This window comes from Malaya genurostris, chromosome 2, assembly GCF_030247185.1.
Source record: "Malaya genurostris strain Urasoe2022 chromosome 2, Malgen_1.1, whole genome shotgun sequence".
Taxonomy (NCBI): domain Eukaryota; kingdom Metazoa; phylum Arthropoda; class Insecta; order Diptera; family Culicidae; genus Malaya; species Malaya genurostris.
Window position 1 is genome coordinate 308,798,048 of NC_080571.1, and position 22,316 is coordinate 308,820,363.

Below are 22,316 nucleotides of genomic sequence, written 5' to 3' on the forward strand. Positions count from 1 at the left end.
AGTAGAACCTTAGACTTGTGAGTTAATTTTTTTCAAAGATAAAATTTGATCGTCCATATATTTTACACTATACTAGATAGAAAGTTTGTCATTGAGAAAATTATTGTTTTAGAATTTATTTAAAATATTGCTGAAGATGCCAATTTCGAATTTCTTCAAATCGAAAAATTAAAATTTTCTGTGTGCCTTTACAGTGAGTGTAGAAATATGACTTCTACCGCACGGTATTTTGACTACCTGGGCAGCCATGGGCACCAGACGGTTAACAAAACTGTTTCAGTGACGGCTGTCAAATCCAATTTGGCAAAACATAGTTGTCTGTATCTTATGTCGTTTTTGCTTGATGCAAAACCTAACCAAGTTCCCACCTTAACTGCTGTCAAACTGAAGCTAGTTTCGAACCTAGTATCAACACTTTTGAACTGAAAATCGTGTCAGTTTTGAACCTGGTTTTTATATCAGGTTTGCTCAAATCCCGGTAGCTAAGTGCGATTAACACAATAAAAGAAAAACAAGTCATAATACGATTTTTGCGCCTAGCCTGCAACCTGACTTAAATGCCATATAACTCACAGTTTAACAAAAAGATTACATAGCGCGACGATATTCTTGTGTAAGTTCCAAATATGTATACGAACATATCTCCCTTATGAGTGATTCAATGCGTAGGGTGCTAGTCTTACGAGCCAGTTGTCGTATGTTCAAGTCCCGATCTGGAAGGATACCTAATGTCAATAGGATCGTATCACTAGCCACACAATGGTTCTAATGCTAAGAATTGGCTGCGAAGCTTGTTGAAGTTGAAAGAAAATGTAATACCCAAACTTTACTTTGCCGCAAATTGCTTCCAAATCTCAATAGATTGTACTGACTATTTTGTTTTTTCTTCATTTGTGTAATCTTTGTAAATCCGTATTCAATATTTGAAACAAAGCCTTGGTATTACATTTCTTTTGCGGAATTTTACCTTCTGTTTCATCAAACTTCGCAGCCGATTCATAGCGTACAGAAACATTGTATGGCTACGATGCTACTGACACTAAGAATCCTTCCAAGTCGGGGCTCGAACATACGACAACTGGCTTGTAAGACCAGCGCATTGAACCGCCAACCCAGAGTAACAGCTCTTGTAACAAGGAAGAGTTGAATGTGAAAAATGGAACTGATCCAATCAGTAGAAATGAAAAAAATAACTTTCAAAACCAAGATGTTTTTACATTTGATTTGTTTTTTTTTTCAAAACTTCAAAAAACTAAAATTACGAAGGAAAACTTTTTCACAAAAAATACCAATACACGTGTCTTAAAATTTATTATATAGAAGCTGTTAAAATTTTTTTTATCAAAAATTCCACTACACGTGTCTAAAAATTTATTATATAGAAACTGAAAAAAGTGTCAACCGATTTTAAAATGTGAACTTGTTTTTGGTGTGCGATTTGTAAAAGAATGTTCCAAAAAGTGATATACGAAACTTGGAACACGGGCGTCTTTCTTAAAATTGGGTTTCACAGTGATTCCATAACTACTATACCCAAGTAGCATGTTAAGTTGCTGTCCTGTATATTTCTACTGATTGTGCAATTTATCAAGTTAGTTTATAACACTATTATAGTAGCTGTTGTGTTATGGAAAAAGCGCAATTTTTCTGTGTTATGCAACATACTTTGAAGTTCATCCGTTATTACGAACATTTATTCACAACGATTGTGCAACTGATACAAAAACTCATGCGTCGATCCCATTGAAAAGTCAGTAATAAAATCAGCGAAAAAAACAATTGTGAAACTCGTACAATCTACTACGTAATGTAAACAAGAAATGGAATGACGTTTACAAAAACATAACAAACATAATTTCTTATAAATAAGTTTCACATTTGATTTTCAATACAACTGCTCTCAACACAAACATGGATCTTGTAAAATAACTTTCAAAACCAAGGTGTTTTTACATTTGATTTGTTTTTTTTCAAAACTTCAAAAAACTAAAATTACGAAGGAAAGCTTATTTACAAAAAATACCAATACTCGTGTCTAAAAATTTATTATATAGAAGCTGAAAAAAAGTTATTATATAGAAGCTGCAAAAATGATAATGCATATATTGTAGAATTAATGTTTTGTGTTTTTGTAAATGAAAAATCGACAACGAACTGCATTTTTATGGTGAAACATGTATTCGTACGCCCGAAATTTTCAAGCGCCTTTAAATTAACGTGTTTTGATGAGTGTACACAAATTTCTGTGAAAATAACAGTCTATTATTTTTAATGAGAATCATCAGAATGGTGTTTAAAATACGTGTATTCAAACATTCTTTAAAATTCTCAGACGATTTTGATCAAACTAATGCGTAATTAAACCTGAAAAATCTCGAAATGAGTATAGTCATTTATCTTAGAGGGTCCAACTTTTGTGATACGCACTGTAGGTATTATTTTGGCAAGTCCGTGTGCTGGAGTTGCAAAAACAAGTTGCACAAGTGGTAATATATAACTATGGGAGTAACTATGAAGAAATTAACTTTTCGTTCAATATCTTTGAAAAGTGATGTCAGGTCTGCTTATTTTTTTTTCGCGAGATGAAAACCGAATACAAATTATCTGACTGATTTTTGTTTTCATTGCGTATATAACCCTGTATTTCTGCAACTTTTATGATAATAATCTCATGTCTGCAAGTTTTGCGTTCAATTCAAACATCTTGCACAACTTTTTTGCAAGTTTTGAATTCTCTATCAATGTTTTTCGAAAACTAAAGAAAACTGCGCACACTGATCTAAAAATTCATGAGGCAGCCAAAACAATGCGGACTCTGCAGAAATATATTTTTTACAGCAAGGTTATCAATTCGGCTAGCATTTTTTGCCTTGCGGAGAGCATCAATCATTTCACTAATTTTTCTTCCACAAGAGATTTATAGCAATTTCAACGTATACTGTGCCCGGTACAATTAGAATTTTTTTGATAAGTTGCCATTTAGAAAGTTTTTGATAAGTTGCACAATTGTTATAGTTACTCCAGTTTTACATAACGATGTGAAATTTTTTGTAGAGCTTCTAGTGAAACATTAACAAGTTGGTGCACAATTGTTTTATATATACTTAAAGTTGTTCTACAGTGATTTTTTTCGTTAGTATTGTGAAACTTAACAGTGAAAAGTTGCACAAAGATAAAATTTGATCGTCCATATATTTTTTACTATACTAGATAGAAAGTTTGTCATTGAGAAAATTATTGTTTTAGAATTTATTTAAAATATTGCTGAAGATGCCAATTTCGAATTTCTTCAAATCGAAAAATTAAAATTTTCTGTGTGCCTTTACAGTGAGTGTAGAAATATGACTTCTACCGCACGGTATTTTGACTACCTGGGCAGCCATGGGCACCAGACGGTTAACAAAACTGTTTCAGTGACGGCTGTCAAATCCAATTTGGCAAAACATAGTTGTCTGTATCTTATGTCGTTTTTGCTTGATGCAAAACCTAACCAAGTTCCCACCTTAACTGCTGTCAAACTGAAGCTAGTTTCGAACCTAGTATCAACACTTTTGAACTGAAAATCGTGTCAGTTTTGAACCTGGTTTTTATATCAGGTTTGCTCAAATCCCGGTAGCTAAGTGCGATTAACACAATAAAAGAAAAACAAGTCATAATACGATTTTTGCGCCTAGCCTGCAACCTGACTTAAATGCCATATAACTCACAGTTTAACAAAAAGATTACATAGCGCGACGATATTCTTGTGTAAGTTCCAAATATGTATACGAACATATCTCCCTTATGAGTGATTCAATGCGTAGGGTGCTAGTCTTACGAGCCAGTTGTCGTATGTTCAAGTCCCGATCTGGAAGGATACCTAATGTCAATAGGATCGTATCACTAGCCACACAATGGTTCTAATGCTAAGAATTGGCTGCGAAGCTTGTTGAAGTTGAAAGAAAATGTAATACCCAAACTTTACTTTGCCGCAAATTGCTTCCAAATCTCAATAGATTGTACTGACTATTTTGTTTTTTCTTCATTTGTGTAATCTTTGTAAATCCGTATTCAATATTTGAAACAAAGCCTTGGTATTACATTTCTTTTGCGGAATTTTACCTTCTGTTTCATCAAACTTCGCAGCCGATTCATAGCGTACAGAAACATTGTATGGCTACGATGCTACTGACACTAAGAATCCTTCCAAGTCGGGGCTCGAACATACGACAACTGGCTTGTAAGACCAGCGCATTGAACCGCCAACCCAGAGTAACAGCTCTTGTAACAAGGAAGAGTTGAATGTGAAAAATGGAACTGATCCAATCAGTAGAAATGAAAAAAATAACTTTCAAAACCAAGATGTTTTTACATTTGATTTGTTTTTTTTTTTCAAAACTTCAAAAAACTAAAATTACGAAGGAAAACTTTTTCACAAAAAATACCAATACACGTGTCTAAAAATTTATTATATAGAAGCTGTTAAAATTTTTTTTATCAAAAATTCCACTACACGTGTCTAAAAATTTATTATATAGAAACTGAAAAAAGTGTCAACCGATTTTAAAATGTGAACTTGTTTTTGGTGTGCGATTTGTAAAAGAATGTTCCAAAAAGTGATATACGAAACTTGGAACACGGGCGTCTTTCTTAAAATTGGGTTTCACAGTGATTCCATAACTACTATACCCAAGTAGCATGTTAAGTTGCTGTCCTGTATATTTCTACTGATTGTGCAATTTATCAAGTTAGTTTATAACACTATTATAGTAGCTGTTGTGTTATGGAAAAAGCGCAATTTTTCTGTGTTATGCAACATACTTTGAAGTTCATCCGTTATTACGAACATTTATTCACAACGATTGTGCAACTGATACAAAAACTCATGCGTCGATCCCATTGAAAAGTCAGTAATAAAATCAGCGAAAAAAACAATTGTGAAACTCGTACAATCTACTACGTAATGTAAACAAGAAATGGAATGACGTTTACAAAAACATAACAAACATAATTTCTTATAAATAAGTTTCACATTTGATTTTCAATACAACTGCTCTCAACACAAACATGGATCTTGTAAAATAACTTTCAAAACCAAGGTGTTTTTACATTTGATTTGTTTTTTTTCAAAACTTCAAAAAACTAAAATTACGAAGGAAAGCTTATTTACAAAAAATACCAATACTCGTGTCTAAAAATTTATTATATAGAAGCTGAAAAAAAGTTATTATATAGAAGCTGCAAAAATGATAATGCATATATTGTAGAATTAATGTTTTGTGTTTTTGTAAATGAAAAATCGACAACGAACTGCATTTTTATGGTGAAACATGTATTCGTACGCCCGAAATTTTCAAGCGCCTTTAAATTAACGTGTTTTGATGAGTGTACACAAATTTCTGTGAAAATAACAGTCTATTATTTTTAATGAGAATCATCAGAATGGTGTTTAAAATACGTGTATTCAAACATTCTTTAAAATTCTCAGACGATTTTGATCAAACTAATGCGTAATTAAACCTGAAAAATCTCGAAATGAGTATAGTCATTTATCTTAGAGGGTCCAACTTTTGTGATACGCACTGTAGGTATTATTTTGGCAAGTCCGTGTGCTGGAGTTGCAAAAACAAGTTGCACAAGTGGTAATATATAACTATGGGAGTAACTATGAAGAAATTAACTTTTCGTTCAATATCTTTGAAAAGTGATGTCAGGTCTGCTTATTTTTTTTTCGCGAGATGAAAACCGAATACAAATTATCTGACTGATTTTTGTTTTCATTGCGTATATAACCCTGTATTTCTGCAACTTTTATGATAATAATCTCATGTCTGCAAGTTTTGCGTTCAATTCAAACATCTTGCACAACTTTTTTGCAAGTTTTGAATTCTCTATCAATGTTTTTCGAAAACTAAAGAAAACTGCGCACACTGATCTAAAAATTCATGAGGCAGCCAAAACAATGCGGACTCTGCAGAAATATATTTTTTACAGCAAGGTTATCAATTCGGCTAGCATTTTTTGCCTTGCGGAGAGCATCAATCATTTCACTAATTTTTCTTCCACAAGAGATTTATAGCAATTTCAACGTATACTGTGCCCGGTACAATTAGAATTTTTTTGATAAGTTGCCATTTAGAAAGTTTTTGATAAGTTGCACAATTGTTATAGTTACTCCAGTTTTACATAACGATGTGAAATTTTTTGTAGAGCTTCTAGTGAAACATTAACAAGTTGGTGCACAATTGTTTTATATATACTTAAAGTTGTTCTACAGTGATTTTTTTCGTTAGTATTGTGAAACTTAACAGTGAAAAGTTGCACAATCAATTTAAATATATATTTATAAACATATCTAACATAAATAACATTCCTAAATCTATTGTAAAACATCTTGAAAGTTCAATAAGTTACATTTGCTACTTGGGTATATAAAGACGCAAATTCTAACTGAAAAAGATAAAATGTTTTTTTTTTTGTTTTTTGATTATAGAGGTTTTAACCATGAAGTCATTCGCCTCTTCGGGCCAGGGCCAGTTTTCTAAACCCTATGTGCGTATTGGGAATCGAACCCAGGTAGGGTGCGTGAAAGGCATCGACTTATCCATCACGCTATACCGGTCCCCAGATAAAATGTTAATAATTTAAATTTTTGATCACACACATGAACATACATCATTTACCGAGACTATTATTATTCATCGAGCTTAATGAATTCAATTCTTATTTGATAATGCTAGATTGTTGAACAAAACGGCCCATTGTACCACTAGACAGTTTTACCAGAGTGACACTCTGATAGCCATTCGTGCTGGAGTCACCACAAGCTAACGATACACAGCCATCATTAGGGGGTCTGGGGATTTGCATTGTTTCTGCTTCATATTATCACTTTTATTTATTGCTTCTCTTCTGCATTGCATATACCCATTTTCAGTTCTGTCCCTCCGAGCACCGCATGAATGGATCGGCCGACCCCAAAGACGTCGTCATCGAAGCCGATGGTCCTTCGGAAATATTTCATGATGAGGAAGAAGCTAAGGTACGAGCATTGACAACTGGGACGCATTATCTTCCTAATTGGTATTAATTTTTCCCCTGAGTTAGACCGCGGCCAGTGCAGAATCCTGTGCCACGCTAGATGATAAGTCATCGGATGATTGTGCCGCCGAAGACTACAAGGTTCGCCTGCGAAAGGAACTTGTAAGCCGTGATGGTCATCAAGAGATCTATAAGGATATAAACTGGTTGCTCCGGTTCAAGGACGGTGAAATTGAACGGGCCTACGCAAAATATCGTCAGCCTCACAGTTCCGTTCCTCTACTGGCTGCCCTAATTGTACAGTTCGTTGGAATTCTGTTTTCCACGTTGGTTCTTCCACGGTGAGTGCACCAGAGATAATTACCTTACCAATCGCCACCAGCAGTTTCCTGTCGGAGCCACGAGTAATTTCCGTTTCCATTTCATTTCTTTCAGGACATCGCTCCATTTTGAAATCGTTGTTCCACCTCTAGTAATTATTGCTTTTTTGGTCTTCATCTCGGTGGCGGAATGTTTTCCAGGGGTAAGCTTTTTGTGAAATTATACGATATTTACAAAGCATCTTGCTCATGCATGCAATTTAGGTTTAACGATTTGCCAATCAATAGGCCATATTGACTCATCCTGACAAAATTACTTGTTTTGTACTTATTGCGATTCAGCCATTTCATCGAAATTAGTTTTTGATAAAAGAAGTGTGTACAGAATAAATGTATTGGTTAGACTGATATGTTCGGTTAACCCAAAACTGGACTCTAGAATTTAAATAAAGCCGAACAAGCAAGCTTTAACATGAATTTGCCTGGTGAATAATCCAAAACCGAATATTAAGATTGTGAAGATTGAATGGCATGGTTTGTAACTAAAAAATCTTTCAAACAAGAGAGAGCTAGTGGAAAATAATTTTAAATCATGGCAGCTAGTATTTGTCGGAAAAATTCTACATGAAAATTTGTGAAAATTTTCGCATCGAATTCGATAGTAATTTATTAATTTATTATAACTGAGAAACTTATTCGATGAATTATCCAATTGCTTGTATGCCTAGCTTTCGAGCAGGTTATAAATCTTCGGGGTTATTTTACGAAAAACTAAATCAAATTATGTTGAACCATTAGGTGGCGTTAGCAGTTCAACATAAACTGCTGACCCATTGATGAGCTGAATGTGAAACGTAAAAATTAGAATTAGTCGTGTGCACTTTAGCACAAAACGGTACACATGAGGTACCAAACCCCTGATTGACTAAATCAAACGATTTTTTACGTACAATCTGAGTCAAATGTTTTTCAGCTGAAAGAGTTCTAAAGAGAATGATTCAATTAATATTCTAAAATTAAAAGTCGTTGCTATACAATTTTCAACGAGAGACCAAATTTGTACCAAGCGTTGTCATGATGAAAAACGACGTTAATCACCAGTCTTTTTTGTTTAGGTTCAATTTTTTTAAATCTAATTTTATTTTACTGAGTACTGTTGTCATCTCCCGAGTTAATAATTCAAATCCATGCATGGTCATGGTGTGATTGCATATAAAACCAAATGCGTGGTACTTACGAATAGTAGATCATGCTCAACGTGCAACCTAAACTGATTTTTAACAAGAAATGATCAATGGCCATGCAGGTCATGTTGGAAAGATAAGGATGATAGTTTATTACTTGTTGCCCGCGAGAAATTCTCTACTTTTTTGCTCGCGAGAAATTCTCTGCATCATCACAAATGTCACAGAAAAGAATTTGACTGACCTGAAATTTTGTTACTATATTGGGAAATGGCCAAAAATGCTTCTTTTAACCAAATAGATTTTCTCCTTTAATCTCGAGGCAGCCGGCTACACAGAGAGAAATAAAGCCTTGACTTTCTTGCCAGCCTAACACTATTTCCAAATTCATTATAATGTCAGTAACGTATTTTGCTAGCAAACAAAACATTTCAAGAATTTCGACAGACTTTCTTCAAGCACACTGTGTATTTGTGTGCATGTTTAACCTATCCCAATCCCCACTTTATAGCAGTGGTTTATATAAAAAATGATGTTTTCATTTGCATTGTTTATGCATGCAAATTTAGGTTTTAGTTTAACCGAAATCCAATCACCCGTTTCGTATACAGAGCAAATCGTGGTCATCGTTCCATCATTCGGTCCCGCCTCAATGCCATGTTAATAGACTAATAATCTACTCTAATAATCAAGCTTTATGAGGTCCATATGATGAAAACTATAAGTAAAACTTGTAAGCAGTAAATATGCGGTAAGCGGCCTCACAGATTGTACAGTAGAGGTCGTTGGATGTGCTTTTTCTTGAACCTGAACCCGACTCGTACCCGATTGAGAATAAAAAATCTTTATCCGTTCCTAACTTTAAACCGAATTTTTTTCTGAACTTGAACCTGCTCTATTCGGTTTGTTTTCAGTTCGTGTTTCGGGTTCATATACCCGAAACTCGGTCATCATCTTTAGATACAAATTTTTAAACCCGAACCCAACCCATATACTGTTAAAATACATAATGGCACCCGAACCCGATAAACGATTTTTCTGGAACCGAACCCGACTCGTCTGGTTTCGGTTCAGGTCAGGCTTAACAAAAATTTTGTTTCTATTATTCAACTGCTTTGGCCGGCAGTTCTTATTATAGGACACTGGTTTTTCAAACCACTTGTATGTTTTGTTTCGGACTGGATGGATTCTTATTGTAGTATCAAATGAGAAATTGTGCTGTACGCAAATAAGTATAAATTTCAACAAAAAAGATCATATCACATTTTGCCACATGCTTCCTAAACAAAAAGTGGTTAATGCAAGAAAGATTTTTGAGAATTCTTGAAACTTTATTAAAAATTTCATTCTAGATTTCCTGTTGTTCACAACTGCAAAATACGACACAACTTTCTGTCGTGCTAATATTTATTCGGCATAACCACAACTTCAAAAGCCCCGGAAAGCAAGACAAAATGTGAAAGCACGAATCTTCGTATTCAGTTTTCCACCACTGATTGGAATACATTCCTTTCGTTCGCTTGAGAAGCATGTCCTCGTCAACACAGGCAAAGTATGTGCATATGTATAGACAATGAATTCATTCCAAAATGGTAGCATAACTATCAGTCACGTCGCTGTACTTCGCGGACATATAGTAGATAAACAGCTTGCATTGTTGTGCATTTGTTTCGGTTCATGAATCCTTACAATTGTTTGAATAACGACGATTGGTATCGAGAGCCCTTTGTATGTTTATCTGGTTTGATATGCAATTTTAATTACTTTTTTCAAATTACTGTCTCGATTATCGATGATTTCATAATGTTTTTATGTTTGGTCCATCGTATGCCAGCTTAGAAAAATTTTCAGGTTAAGTCGTAGCTCAGAAATTTTATTAAAAAACTTATATCCATAGAAAAATTTCTATTTCAATTATCAATTATGTAAAGCTTGAAAATCCCAATAACCGATTTGGTAATCTAACGTCATAAAAAGGTGATGTTAATACTAGGAAAACACATTAAACACAAGTGGCACGTTTTCGTCAATGTTATCAATTTACCCACCGTGATCCCTGACTTGGAATAATGTTGACATAGATTGAGTGGGATAGCTATAACTCGGTTCCTTTACATTGGAACATCCTGCGAAAGAGAAAATCATGGACGGGGAAACAAACGCCTTTTCCGTGCGACACACTTTTCTCGACTGGATTATATATGGAAATGCATTAAAATTTAATTCCGTTCTTCAAGCACACGCTCTACATATGCCAACAAACGTTTCTCAAATTTACGTGATGTGAGCTACGTCGCCATACATTTGAATTACCATATTCTACGGAAGACGAGAGTGTTCATAAACGAGTTACTTTTCGAGCACATATTCAAACGGCAAACGTATGATGATGTTAGAAACAATTCCCGCGCTACTCGGTCCTATGCCCGAACGATGCATTGACTGTTGCTTTCTGTGTCTGACCTCTTTTTCAGATTCTGCCGGCGTTCATCACGTTGAATAGTAAACGTTTCAACGACTGTTTTGGCCTACGCAATTCAACGGCAATCATAATCGTGCTACTCATAGGAATATCAAATGCTGGCGATATGGTAAGTTTACCCAGTTAATAGCGTTTTCCGCCAGCATCGTTTTCTTTTCAGCAGCAAGTAGTGTGCTTCACACTCAATGACTAGAGCTTTGGACATTCAATTATCTCAAGTGGTTGGGAGGGCTCTGAGCACTAAATTTATTCGTACACAACAATAGTCAGGGAGAACACCACTGATTGAATTTCAAATAAGCTTGTTTTTTTAGGATGTAACCATCGACTAATCAAATAATTTTCCATTCCATGCTCTAATTCTTTCACCCTACACTCAGCTGGCAGCTTCCGATCGAACTGCACTGCATCTCAACGTCTCAAACGTATCGTTCCTGTCCACTGAAATGCACCCGTCGTCCATCTGTTTGTACCCGTCATACTTCAGTAATTTTACCGTGCTCATTCTGATTGCCATTTCCATCATCACACAGCTGTCACATCTGAGCAAAATCGCTCTAATGGTTATAGTTGCCGGTAAGTAATCAGATTGTTTACACTTTGCAATAGTGGTCAGGTTAATTCGATCGCATCGTAATTTCTATGATATGAAATGAATCAAATGTTTACGTAACGCAATTGGTAAGGTCTGCACAGCACTTGCATATTCTCTCAAAAGAATCGGGATTTCCGAAAGGCGATATTGTGATGAAAGAGATGTAAATTTGGGATCCATGAGAGTGTAAAGCAGATATTGTTTTCTTTTATCACAAAAACATACTTATTCCTCGTTGAAGTGAGATGATACCAGTATTTTGTGGTTTTAGTAAAACTTCCTTTTTTACAAACCAAAATCAAACGCCTTGCTGGATTATTAAAAGTAATTTTCATGCATCATCTACATTTTTAATTTGTGACTTAACCATTACAATATGCAGATACAATATAGGAAAGGAACCGTTTTTTCTAAAGAGTTTTCTAAAAAATACAAAAGGTATAAAATATTAAATATAAATTTTCCAAATCCACTGGAACCTCAATTTATGCGCAGAGCCGGGGGTGCGTAAATTAAATTTCGCGTAAATTAAATAAAACATCGCGTTATTTCAAATTTTTCACGTAAAAAAAGGTTTTTCAAATTTCATTTGATTTTAGTCTACGTCCGATGCTATGGAAATGGTTAAGAGATGTTCCAATATTCAAGAACTACTTGGAGTACTGTCTTTAGGAACTACACTGTCTCACAGCAAGAACTACAACGGCTACGGGCTAATGCCTTTTTTGTTTGTGGTTTTATACTTTTAGAGCTACATTACTTACTTGTCTATTCATAGCTGTTCCAGGTAGGGCCCCAGTCGTCCAAGAACTTCTGTGAAAATAGGTCTTAAGATCTACTCGAGCATTCAGTAGTCTATGTATAGTTTTTCAATGCTGCTGTATATGTATAATTTTTCAATGCTGTTCATAGTCGTAGAGCTACAACTCCAGGTAGTTTTTGGATGGCCTAGAGCAATCACAATTGTCCAATTGATCGCATGTGGCATCACGAGTATGGATCGAGAACGATAAATTCGTTAATGCACTTTGTTACACTGGTAGATCTTAAAGCCTTTTCCGAGGAGGTTTTGGAAGTGCAAGTTCTTCCACAGATGTTATCACAGTAAGTCAATTTTCTGTGAGTAGTACTACGAGTACATACCGCACTCAATAGTCATATAAAAGATATTCCTCGCCGAGTTTTTCGCACCGTCGGCACCGGGAAAAACTAGGCGAGGAATATCGGTGGCAACCAAATGGATTTTATGCCGGATCCGGCATTCCAATACATGCACATGCCGGCAGCTCAGTCATCGCCGATGAGGAACAAAAAACGTTCCGGATGGTCCCGTCCCGACCGTCCCGGAATAGTGCGAATAGACTTTAAAACCTAAACGCGATCATCGCATAAATTAAATAGAAAATCGCGTTATATAATAAAAAACGCGTAAAAAAAGTCGCGTAAATTAAATTCGCGTAATTTAAGTTCGCGTTAATTGAGGTTTTAGTGTACAACAATTCAACGACAGTAGTATGTACGATGTCTCAGATTTCGTAATTTATTATAGTGTCATTCCCTCATAAAATATTTGATCCGATTATATAAAATTGTTCGGTTTGGTTATTAGGGTGATTATGCTCTTATAAAGGTATTGAAATAATTTTGTAAAAACGACTTTTTTATAACATTCAAATCAAATATATAATAAAATTGAGATTTGGTGTCCTAAAACGCAGGTTGCTTACTTTTGGTACGATTTCTTGGTTTGAAGACGATGTTCTTATTTTTTTAATATCTAGACTTTTTAACATAAAAATCTCAAAACATTGGTGGCGTAAACATATTTGTTTACTTATATATTGTTGAAAATATAAAGTTTTTGACCACCATGTGTCTCTTTCGATTTGTTATGACTGTAACATGATCACTAGGATTCCAAACATGCTCATCTCTTATTTTATACAAATTTTGACATCATTTAAAAAAAAGCCTCTATGCTGAATTCAATCTTTATCGGATATGGTTAAGTGGTGCCGTACGACTGTTAATGTTAGAAATTTTTTCTATTATGAAAAATCGTCAGAATTTTTGTAAAAATGTCCTTTCAACTCTGGTTTGAGCACTATTGGAAACAATTATCCTGACAATTCGGTACCAACTGCCAAGTCTCAGAATTGAGTGGTAATGAGTTTTAGCGTTTACGTCACTCATAACACTACACTTCCGGCACCGGGAGAGACAGTCATTTGGGTTTCATACTTAATTCACAATCCAAGAGTAGCATTCAAACGAACCTAAAATTATTAAAATCGGTTCAACCATCTCCGATGCATACACAACCACACATCCGTACACACAATAACAAAATAATGCAAATCAACGTCAAGGAGCATTGGAAATTTCCATCGGCGTTGACAAATACGCGCTTCGCAACACCGGTACGTATGAAAACACCTTGCCGGGAGTCATACTTTTCGTCATAGGTTTTGAACTATTTGTTGGCCCACTATTTTTTCAACGGATTTAGATTCTACGATGTTTTATTCTTTCGTTATATATTTTTCCCGATTTTCTAAAAGCTCGGAACATTGAAAATAATCGATTTTTTTTGCAACGATCTGTAAAAGTTTCTTTCGAATATGTTCATTTGTTGAAGAATGGCATGACTTTGTTGAAAATTTGAAAAAAAAATTCTTTTTGCAATAACTTTCAGAATTTTTTTAACGTTTCTTTCAGAAAGTCATTTTAATTATCAAATAGAAATAAATTATTTACACTTGAACAAGAAATAAAAATTTTTTTTTTGTTATTTTACGTATTCTGACCCAACACTTTGTGCTACAAAACGATGGTATTATTGAACGAAATATTTGTGATACATGACAAACAGTACAATATGCGGGTACTTTGCATATGGGTCAGATGAGAGTTGGTGTTTGATACATTTTATTCAAGATTTTTAATTCGATTTCTAAAAGTATATTAGGATGAATTTTATCCATCAAACACACAAAATGACTGAAAATGATATGGGACTGAAAAATGAAAAGAATATGCTTAACAATCAAGGATGGCTTTTATCGTATCAAAGAACGTTCGCTGGCAACTCTTCACCGATTGAATCAGTGCCATCAAAGAGAGTTGGAAATCATCGCAACAACAAAAAACCCGCCATGGCTCATTTAACATAGAATCGACACCAGTGCGAGAGCGAATTTCTCTCGATGACATTTCTGAGAATCAAAGGTTAGCACGCTGCTGTGGGGATCCTCTCTGAAGCACTGAAGCAACAAACGGTTGCTTATTCTCGTTTCGCGATCCGATTCTATACAGGCAGTTGATAATTGCAATAGAATCATTTTACTATTGCCGCTTATTCTAACTATGTGCATATAATCTTTGTATAAGTTGTGTCTATGAAAATGTATGTGAATGCTCCACACAAGGGTTTTGAAATATTGCAACCTAGTATGAGAATCATCAAGTCGAATCATCGATTCGATTTTCTGCGATAATTGTCAACTTGCGATTCTCTCTTGGTAAATTCCACACAGCGGCGATCATTAGGTTTTGCACGAACATGCCATAACCTCACAAAATGAACTTTTTTTGACAGTCGACGTGTACTTGTTTACAGTTTATAAGTTCATCGTTGGAATGTAAAAATTGCAAGTCGCTTCACACTCAACTGATTCATACATATATCACTCCTTGAAGCTGGAAACACATACAGGGCAATCTTTTTATTTATTTTCTCTGTAGATTCCGTTTTTAACAGGCACTTTTTCGTCATTTTTCAATTTTTAACATGCAGTCGCAAAACAAAACAAGTACACTGCAACTGTCAAAGATGAACTTGATTCATCGGCAGTTCATTTGTGTCGTCATCGTGCAAAACCTAATTATCAGACTGCATTTTTTTAAGGGCCGAGAAATACTCAGAGTATGAAGTGGAGCGAAGGAATGTAGAAAAATTCTCTCGCGGTTCATGCATTGAGAGACTCGAGTTCTTGTAGCATCTTCTACCGGATTGAAAATGTTGTATACAATATAGATAGCAATATAGCAGCTTCTGTGAAATTTTCGGCAATCACCAACACTATTAACAATTGCCCTGCACTCCGTCATTGCAACATGGTAAAAACATTATCTGGAGAAACCGAACACGGCATGAGTTGAACTTTGAACAAAATCCTTCAAGCCAGGCAATGTTATGATTAACTATCACTCATCAATTGACAGAGAAACTGAAATATACAAAATACAAATTTATTAGAATCTAGCACCCACATCCTGTTCATAAAGTTTCCCGATTGAAAGCCATTCGGTTTCGATGTTACCATGCGAACTACTGCAGGCGGAACAGCGTAGCTAAAAGTATGTAAAACAACAATGGGGAATTGGAATGCAACGGAAATTATTTGGATAAATTGGGAATTCGATTGGAATGTTCGTGTACGTGGAAATTTTTCACGGAAGAAACATTTGAATTGCACAATGAATTAAAAATAAATGAAAAAATGTCCATTTACTGTATAGAAAGCGATTTACCACTTTATTAAAAAGTCTTGTCAGCCGTTGTTGATACTAGCCAAAGTCTTGGCATTACATTTCTTTCTGTGGAATTTTTCTGTTTCTACAGACGTCGCATCCGATTCAAAGCGTAAATTGCATAGCTAGTACCTACGGTCCTACCGACACTAAGAATCCTTCCAGGTCGGGGCTTGAACATACCACTACTGGCTTGTAAGATCAGGTTACTTGGTTTCAATTAACTTTATCCATAATTTATTTTTGAAATGTCTGGACTGAACGCTTCATGCTTTTAAACCATAAAACTATAGAAAAAAACCTTCTATGTACAGTTTCTGTATATAGAAACCATTCATAGAACTAGGGTTCACTTTGATTCTACAGAGAACGTGTTATCGCACCACTTTCGTCATAACATTATTTAATTTCTATACAATTTCACGCGCAATTCGTTCATGAGGGGCTGAATAAATTACGAAGAAGCGTAACGTGCCGTTTTCACAGCTAATATAGGTCAATTACTCCATTTAAATGAAGCTATTCCAAAAAAAAACTCTTCATCACACTTGCCGTTTCCCATTAAATTGTTCTGCCTATATGCCGAAACACGTGTCCCAATGCTAACAATCGTTGTATGCTTCCTGGACGCAGCGACCCATTGCTACATCAATGTTTTCCATTTGGATGAAGCATTCCGGAACGAGGATTTCGAGATTTCGAATGTGTAAATATTTTTTCCGTATCAAAAGACAAGTTCACACAATTATTCGCAATATCTCATAGATTTTTCATGCACGAAGAGTTGCGTCTTTGTGGAACTAAGGTACATTTCGCGTGGGAGTTATTTTGTGTTTTTTTGTCAACATCCTTTGCAGGTTCCCTCTGCGATATACACTGTCTGCTCTGTTGATTGCGGTGACGATTGCTCTATCCCTTCTGGCACGGCATGTAAGTATTGATTCCCTATAATCGTAGGATGTGTTGTAAAAATTTTAGCGACATTGATTCACTTCATTTACTATGACACAGATCGACAAGGTTGACCGGGTAATCTTCATGTGGAAAACCGAAGTCAGCGACCAGAAAGAACGAGCCAGTGACATGCGACGTCGAAATGAAGCTTTGGTGTACAATGTGCTACCACGGCACGTAGCCGAGCACTTTATGGGAAACCGGAAGCGATCCCACGATGAACTATACTCACAAAGTTATGCCGAAGTGGGTGTTCTGTTCGCCAGCATGCCAAACTTTTCCGACTTCTACTCGGAGGAAACAGTCAACAATCAGGGGTTGGAGTGTTTGCGGTTCTTGAACGAGGTGATATCGGACTTTGATGCGGTGAGTAGTAGGGATGGTACTCGGAAGGCAAAGTATCGATACCTAGGGTATCGGGATACCGAAATTTTGGGTATCGATACAAGGTATCAAAAGGCAATAAAGTATCGATACCTGTAAGTATCAATTGATACTTGCGCAGCAATTATTTCGAAATAAAATAAAATTGTCGACTGTGGCGTTATTTTATGATGCACAGAAAGGTTTTTACATAAACTTGTTGTGTCACCAGTATACGTATATTTCTTGTCACATAGATTGCACTTCGCCTTTCACGACTTTTGGTCCACGTCAAAGAATTTCCGCAAGCCACTTTGTGTTGGAGCCATGATGATTTCACATTTCACCTATTTTAATGTGTAGCTTTATGTCGATACACGGATACTACACTAAAAGCCTATTCCTATTGAGTATTTAGAGATTTTGTTGGTTTGTGCAAAATATATGCTAAGCTAACGGTTTAAGTTGAACTGCTAGACGCGAGATGGCAGTGCAATTTAAACTGCTTTAAGCACTGATAAGTCGAAGGCGAAACGCAAAGAAATAGAAACAATTCCTATTACTATTACGACGGGACCGGGGACGGACGGAACGGAAGCACCAGGCTCGCGAATGTATTGGCATGACGTGGACTAGCCGTCGTTGATATTCGTTCTCGACAATCTCGTGTCGTTCCACAGGCGCACTAAGAGGAAGTGCTATGAGTGTGAAAGATGGTATTATTGAATTCTCTGAAAGTATGGCCTTTTTTTAATAAAATTTTTATTCTGGCCTTTTTGCGTAAAAAAAATTTTTTTTTGCTGTTGGATCTCGTTGTCACCCTTTTTTCGGGGGTCACATTGTCCGCGGCTTATCTCATCATCCATTGCTTCACCGTCGGTGTTGTGTGTGATTTCCGTTTTCTTTTCGTTTTCCTTGTTGATCGTAGTCTTGGGCTCGTTGAGAGTTGCTGTAGATGCGCCTTGTTGCACATTGGTTGAAGTTGCTGGTTGGTTGGACGGTAAGTTGTTAACTGCAGCTGGTGTACTTCGTTCTATAGGGGATACTGATGGTTTCGTTGCAGGGGATGCTTCATTGTTGTTGGTGACTGTCACAGGTGTACTGGGGTTGCTTGGGGTTGGTGTGAAGGAAGCACCGTTGTCCTTTGGTGTGGTTGTCTCCTTGTTCAGTTTATCACATGGCTTACCGTAGTGAATAGCTTTTTGGCAATATTGACATGTGACCATCTGATTGTCATAGGTAACAAGTGATTTGCACGGAATGCTTGTATCCTGACCGAAAGCCACATAAGAATGTATAGGCCTCTTCAAGCGCATGCGTAACAAACGTAAGCCATTTAGAATACCGGGGAGTTCTTCCACTTTTCTTTTTCGATAGAGAGAATCTCTCCGTATTGGGACATAATTTTTCAGATATAAGAATCGAGGACGCTTGAGGGAAAATCATACACACGCACTTCTATAGCACTATCTTCCATATATACTGGAATGTTGTACTTAATATTCTCGTCCTCCACATAGTGCACATTGTTATTGTCTTTTGCGAGTTGAATTGCATCCAACTCTTTATAAAACTGGATGTAAACAACATTATTCGTCTTATTGCATTGAAGTAAATGCACACGTTTAATGTCAAGATGCATTTGCTCCTTAAGCAAACCTTCAAGTTCTCGTATCGAAGGTCGAAATTTGCACTGCCTGAAGTCAACAACAATTGTATTCTTTCGTGTCGGCGGTAGCTTTTGTTCGTTTGGTTCACTCATTTCGAGATCGTTCTATTGTTCACTACACAATACTGTACTTGGTTTCTTCCGTCCCGAACGTAAGCGGTTTTGTTATATCGACTGACTTGGATGAGATGTGGAAGCGAACTGAGTATAGCCCTTATGTGCGTGGTTTGCTCTCATTGAACTCTCTTTCAGTGCACTCGTTGGACGAAGCGAGATTGTCGAGAACGAGTTTCAATGACGGCTAGTACACGTCATACCAATCCATGCACGAGCCTGGCGCTTCGTCGAAGAAAAAAAAATGTTCCATTGGGGACGGGTATAATCTATACCTTTCACGCAGGTGTAGTCGATACCTTTCACGCAGTCCACCTGGGTTCGATTCCCAAACCTGTACACAGGCTTATGATTTTTTTCTGGTTAATGCCCCTACAATTGAAACAAACAAAATATATTGCGTCGTAATGGAAATTGACTTTGGAATCTGTTGCGATACTGTAAGTATCGAGACCAAAAGTAACGATACTAACAGTATCGCTCTGATGTGATATCGATACAAAAAATACCCGATTCTTGAAAGAAAGTATCGATACCACAAAGTATCGACTCGGTATCGGACATCCCTAGTGAGTAGTATCAGCCGGGTGTTACTCGACAGCCACTCCATCTGGATTGAACATTCGATGGAGGCGCATTCTGTTCAATGACAAGTCTTCATATCAGTAATTTTTTTTTCAGCTTCTGGAGCTTCCACAATTTCAAGACATAATTAAAATCAAGACAATCGGCTCAACTTATATGGCAGCTAGTGGATTAAACCCATCACGAATTGTCAAACCGGAGGACTCGATATCAGTACGTTGGGCTCATCTTTCTCTGCTGGTGGAATTCGCTCTGGAGCTGAAAAAAGCCCTACAGGGTATCAACGAACAATCATTCAACCACTTCGTACTGAAAATGGGTGTCAATCATGGTCCTATCACTGCTGGTGTCATTGGAGCACGAAAACCGCATTATGACATATGGGGAAACACGGTTAATGTGGCATCCCGAATGGAAAGCACTGGAAAAGCTGGAGCCATTCAGGTTGATTAGATTCAAATTAGTTTTTTTTTATAAACACCCAACAACTCCTAATCTATAGGTAACTGAGGAAACCTGCCAAATCCTTCAAACTTTTGGTTATACCTTCGAGCAGCGAGGTTTGGTAGCAGTGAAAGGAAAAGGTCAGCTCATGACATACTACTTACAAGGTCGGATCCCCAAGAACGCCTCCCCGATTATGCCCGTAACTACAATGGAAACGGTACATGAAGTTGAAGAACCAAAAGAATCACCTTCAGCACCGCAAACCGAATCACCGGCCCACCAAATCGTGTCCGCTTCTTCCAGCACCACCAGTCCAAGCAGTGTACGCCTGAATCAGGAATATGTGGAAATGAAAGTGAGCAGTACATCGAATATGGTAACACTCAACGAAAATAACCACCAGCAGGAGCATCTGCAGCTAACCACCAGTGGTAGTACCACCGTAATTAGGAACGAATCTAGCAGCGAAGGGGACAGCAAAGCGCTGCTTAATAAGGAAAGCGAAGATGTGGACGCTAAAACGCCTCTTCTCATCGATAAAAACAGCACAAACGCCAATCATTTTAGCGATAGCGAGAAGGATGCACTACTAGAGAACACTGGTAATTAGTGGGTCTGTTATATATAGGTAGCATAAAGTTGCATCGAAAGCGTACACTGGGTTGGAAATTGTTTCTTCTTACGTTGACTGTTGAAAAATTCGCGTTTTCTATACTCTTATTATCATTAACATCATCTTCATACTAGGAAGAAAAAACCATAAATTAGTTCCTTCATTTTTCATGTTTCATTCTTTGACTGTGATAAATAATGTTCTTCTGACACAATGCTACATTCCAACCTAGTGCCCTGAATGAAGATTAGTAGCACTCAGAAAATTAGCTTTATAGTTTATATATACTAAAAACAATAACATAAACAATACATGTGCTAGTGCAGGATGTGAATAGAATAGTAAGATATGCGAGCTACGGAGACGCAATTTAAAACCCCCAAAGAATAGAATCATAGTCTACTTGTGAGAATGAGCGACTTGAGCTAGCAACATCGATCGAAGAAACAAGTTTGTTTAGACATTAGGCTAGCCAGTTTCGCGAATCTTGAATGGATTTGTAGACGTGCGATTATTACTTTTTATAGTTTCTAAAATATGAGAATGTTACTAAAGACTGCCGTAAATTAAGTTAAATTTTACAAAAAAAAATCACAACTTTCTTCCTATAACACTACGACAGAGCGGCTACGAAAAATAACCATACAATCATTTTATATTCGATCTTTTAAAAAAGTGAACGTCTAAACATAAATGAAAACATTCCACCGAGCAACAAAAAACACCTGCAAAAATATGTTATCGCATCGTTTATAAAGTTTCTCCAACAGACAATGTATAGTAGAAAGAAAATAATTTATGAAACCTTGTTCGCAAAATACATATGTCATTTACAAAAACAAAAAAAAAAGGCCAGTACAAGTTTATTGAATTTGACATATCGAACAAAAGTCAGAAAATAATTGATTGACAAATCATTACAGAGCAATGCGCCTAGTGGCTAGTATAATAGAGTTTAAAAAAATATAGCACAGCTTGCCATCAACATGCATTTTAAGTTTTTGTCCAACTGTAGCTATTAATATGAATCGTTTCTATTATAAAGTCGTTATCTATATTCTGTTAATCCCCTCTTTATGCAGTTTCACAAACAATTAGTTCATATCGTCAGACTCTCAGTACAAATCGTTTATTGTTTGAATCGAGAAGATAACGAATAGAACCTTTTCTATGGAAAGATGGATTTATCTAACGCTGTTGAAGAAAATAGAGCAAATGGAAACAAATAATAAAGTTAGCAAACAATCTGTGGTGAACTATTAGAAGAAAAAATAAACGGATGAAAATAGCTGCTCCAAAACATTGTTTTGGCATAGAATACGTGCTAAAATGTAACAGTTAATCTCCGAAAACAAACAGCAATCAGAAAACGGTGGACTAATCATTATAACGCCGAAATTCTTGGATGTTGGTCAAATGTCTCTCGGAATCCAGTTA

The 22,316-nt window shown here is 36.3% G+C and overlaps 1 protein-coding gene across 8 annotated transcripts in view; it reads left to right on the plus strand.

Annotated features, from left to right (window-relative positions):
- LOC131431042 (adenylate cyclase type 3) overlaps positions 1-22,249 on the plus strand; it is a 110,264-nt gene extending 88,015 nt beyond the window's left edge. For all 8 annotated transcript variants that reach the window (XM_058596480.1, XM_058596476.1, XM_058596475.1 and 5 more), the window contains 10 exons: positions 6,917-7,021; positions 7,087-7,361; positions 7,456-7,543; positions 10,999-11,115; positions 11,387-11,582; positions 16,768-16,840; positions 16,992-17,064; positions 17,146-17,454; positions 19,916-20,263; positions 20,322-22,249. In XM_058596480.1, the coding sequence (XP_058452463.1) occupies positions 6,917-7,021; positions 7,087-7,361; positions 7,456-7,543; positions 10,999-11,115; positions 11,387-11,582; positions 16,768-16,840; positions 16,992-17,064; positions 17,146-17,454; positions 19,916-20,263; positions 20,322-20,876 (2,139 nt within the window). In that variant the 3' untranslated portion in view covers positions 20,877-22,249. The remainder of the gene's footprint in view (positions 1-6,916; positions 7,022-7,086; positions 7,362-7,455; positions 7,544-10,998; positions 11,116-11,386; positions 11,583-16,767; positions 16,841-16,991; positions 17,065-17,145; positions 17,455-19,915; positions 20,264-20,321) is intronic.
- Positions 22,250-22,316: the final 67 nt, after the last annotated feature.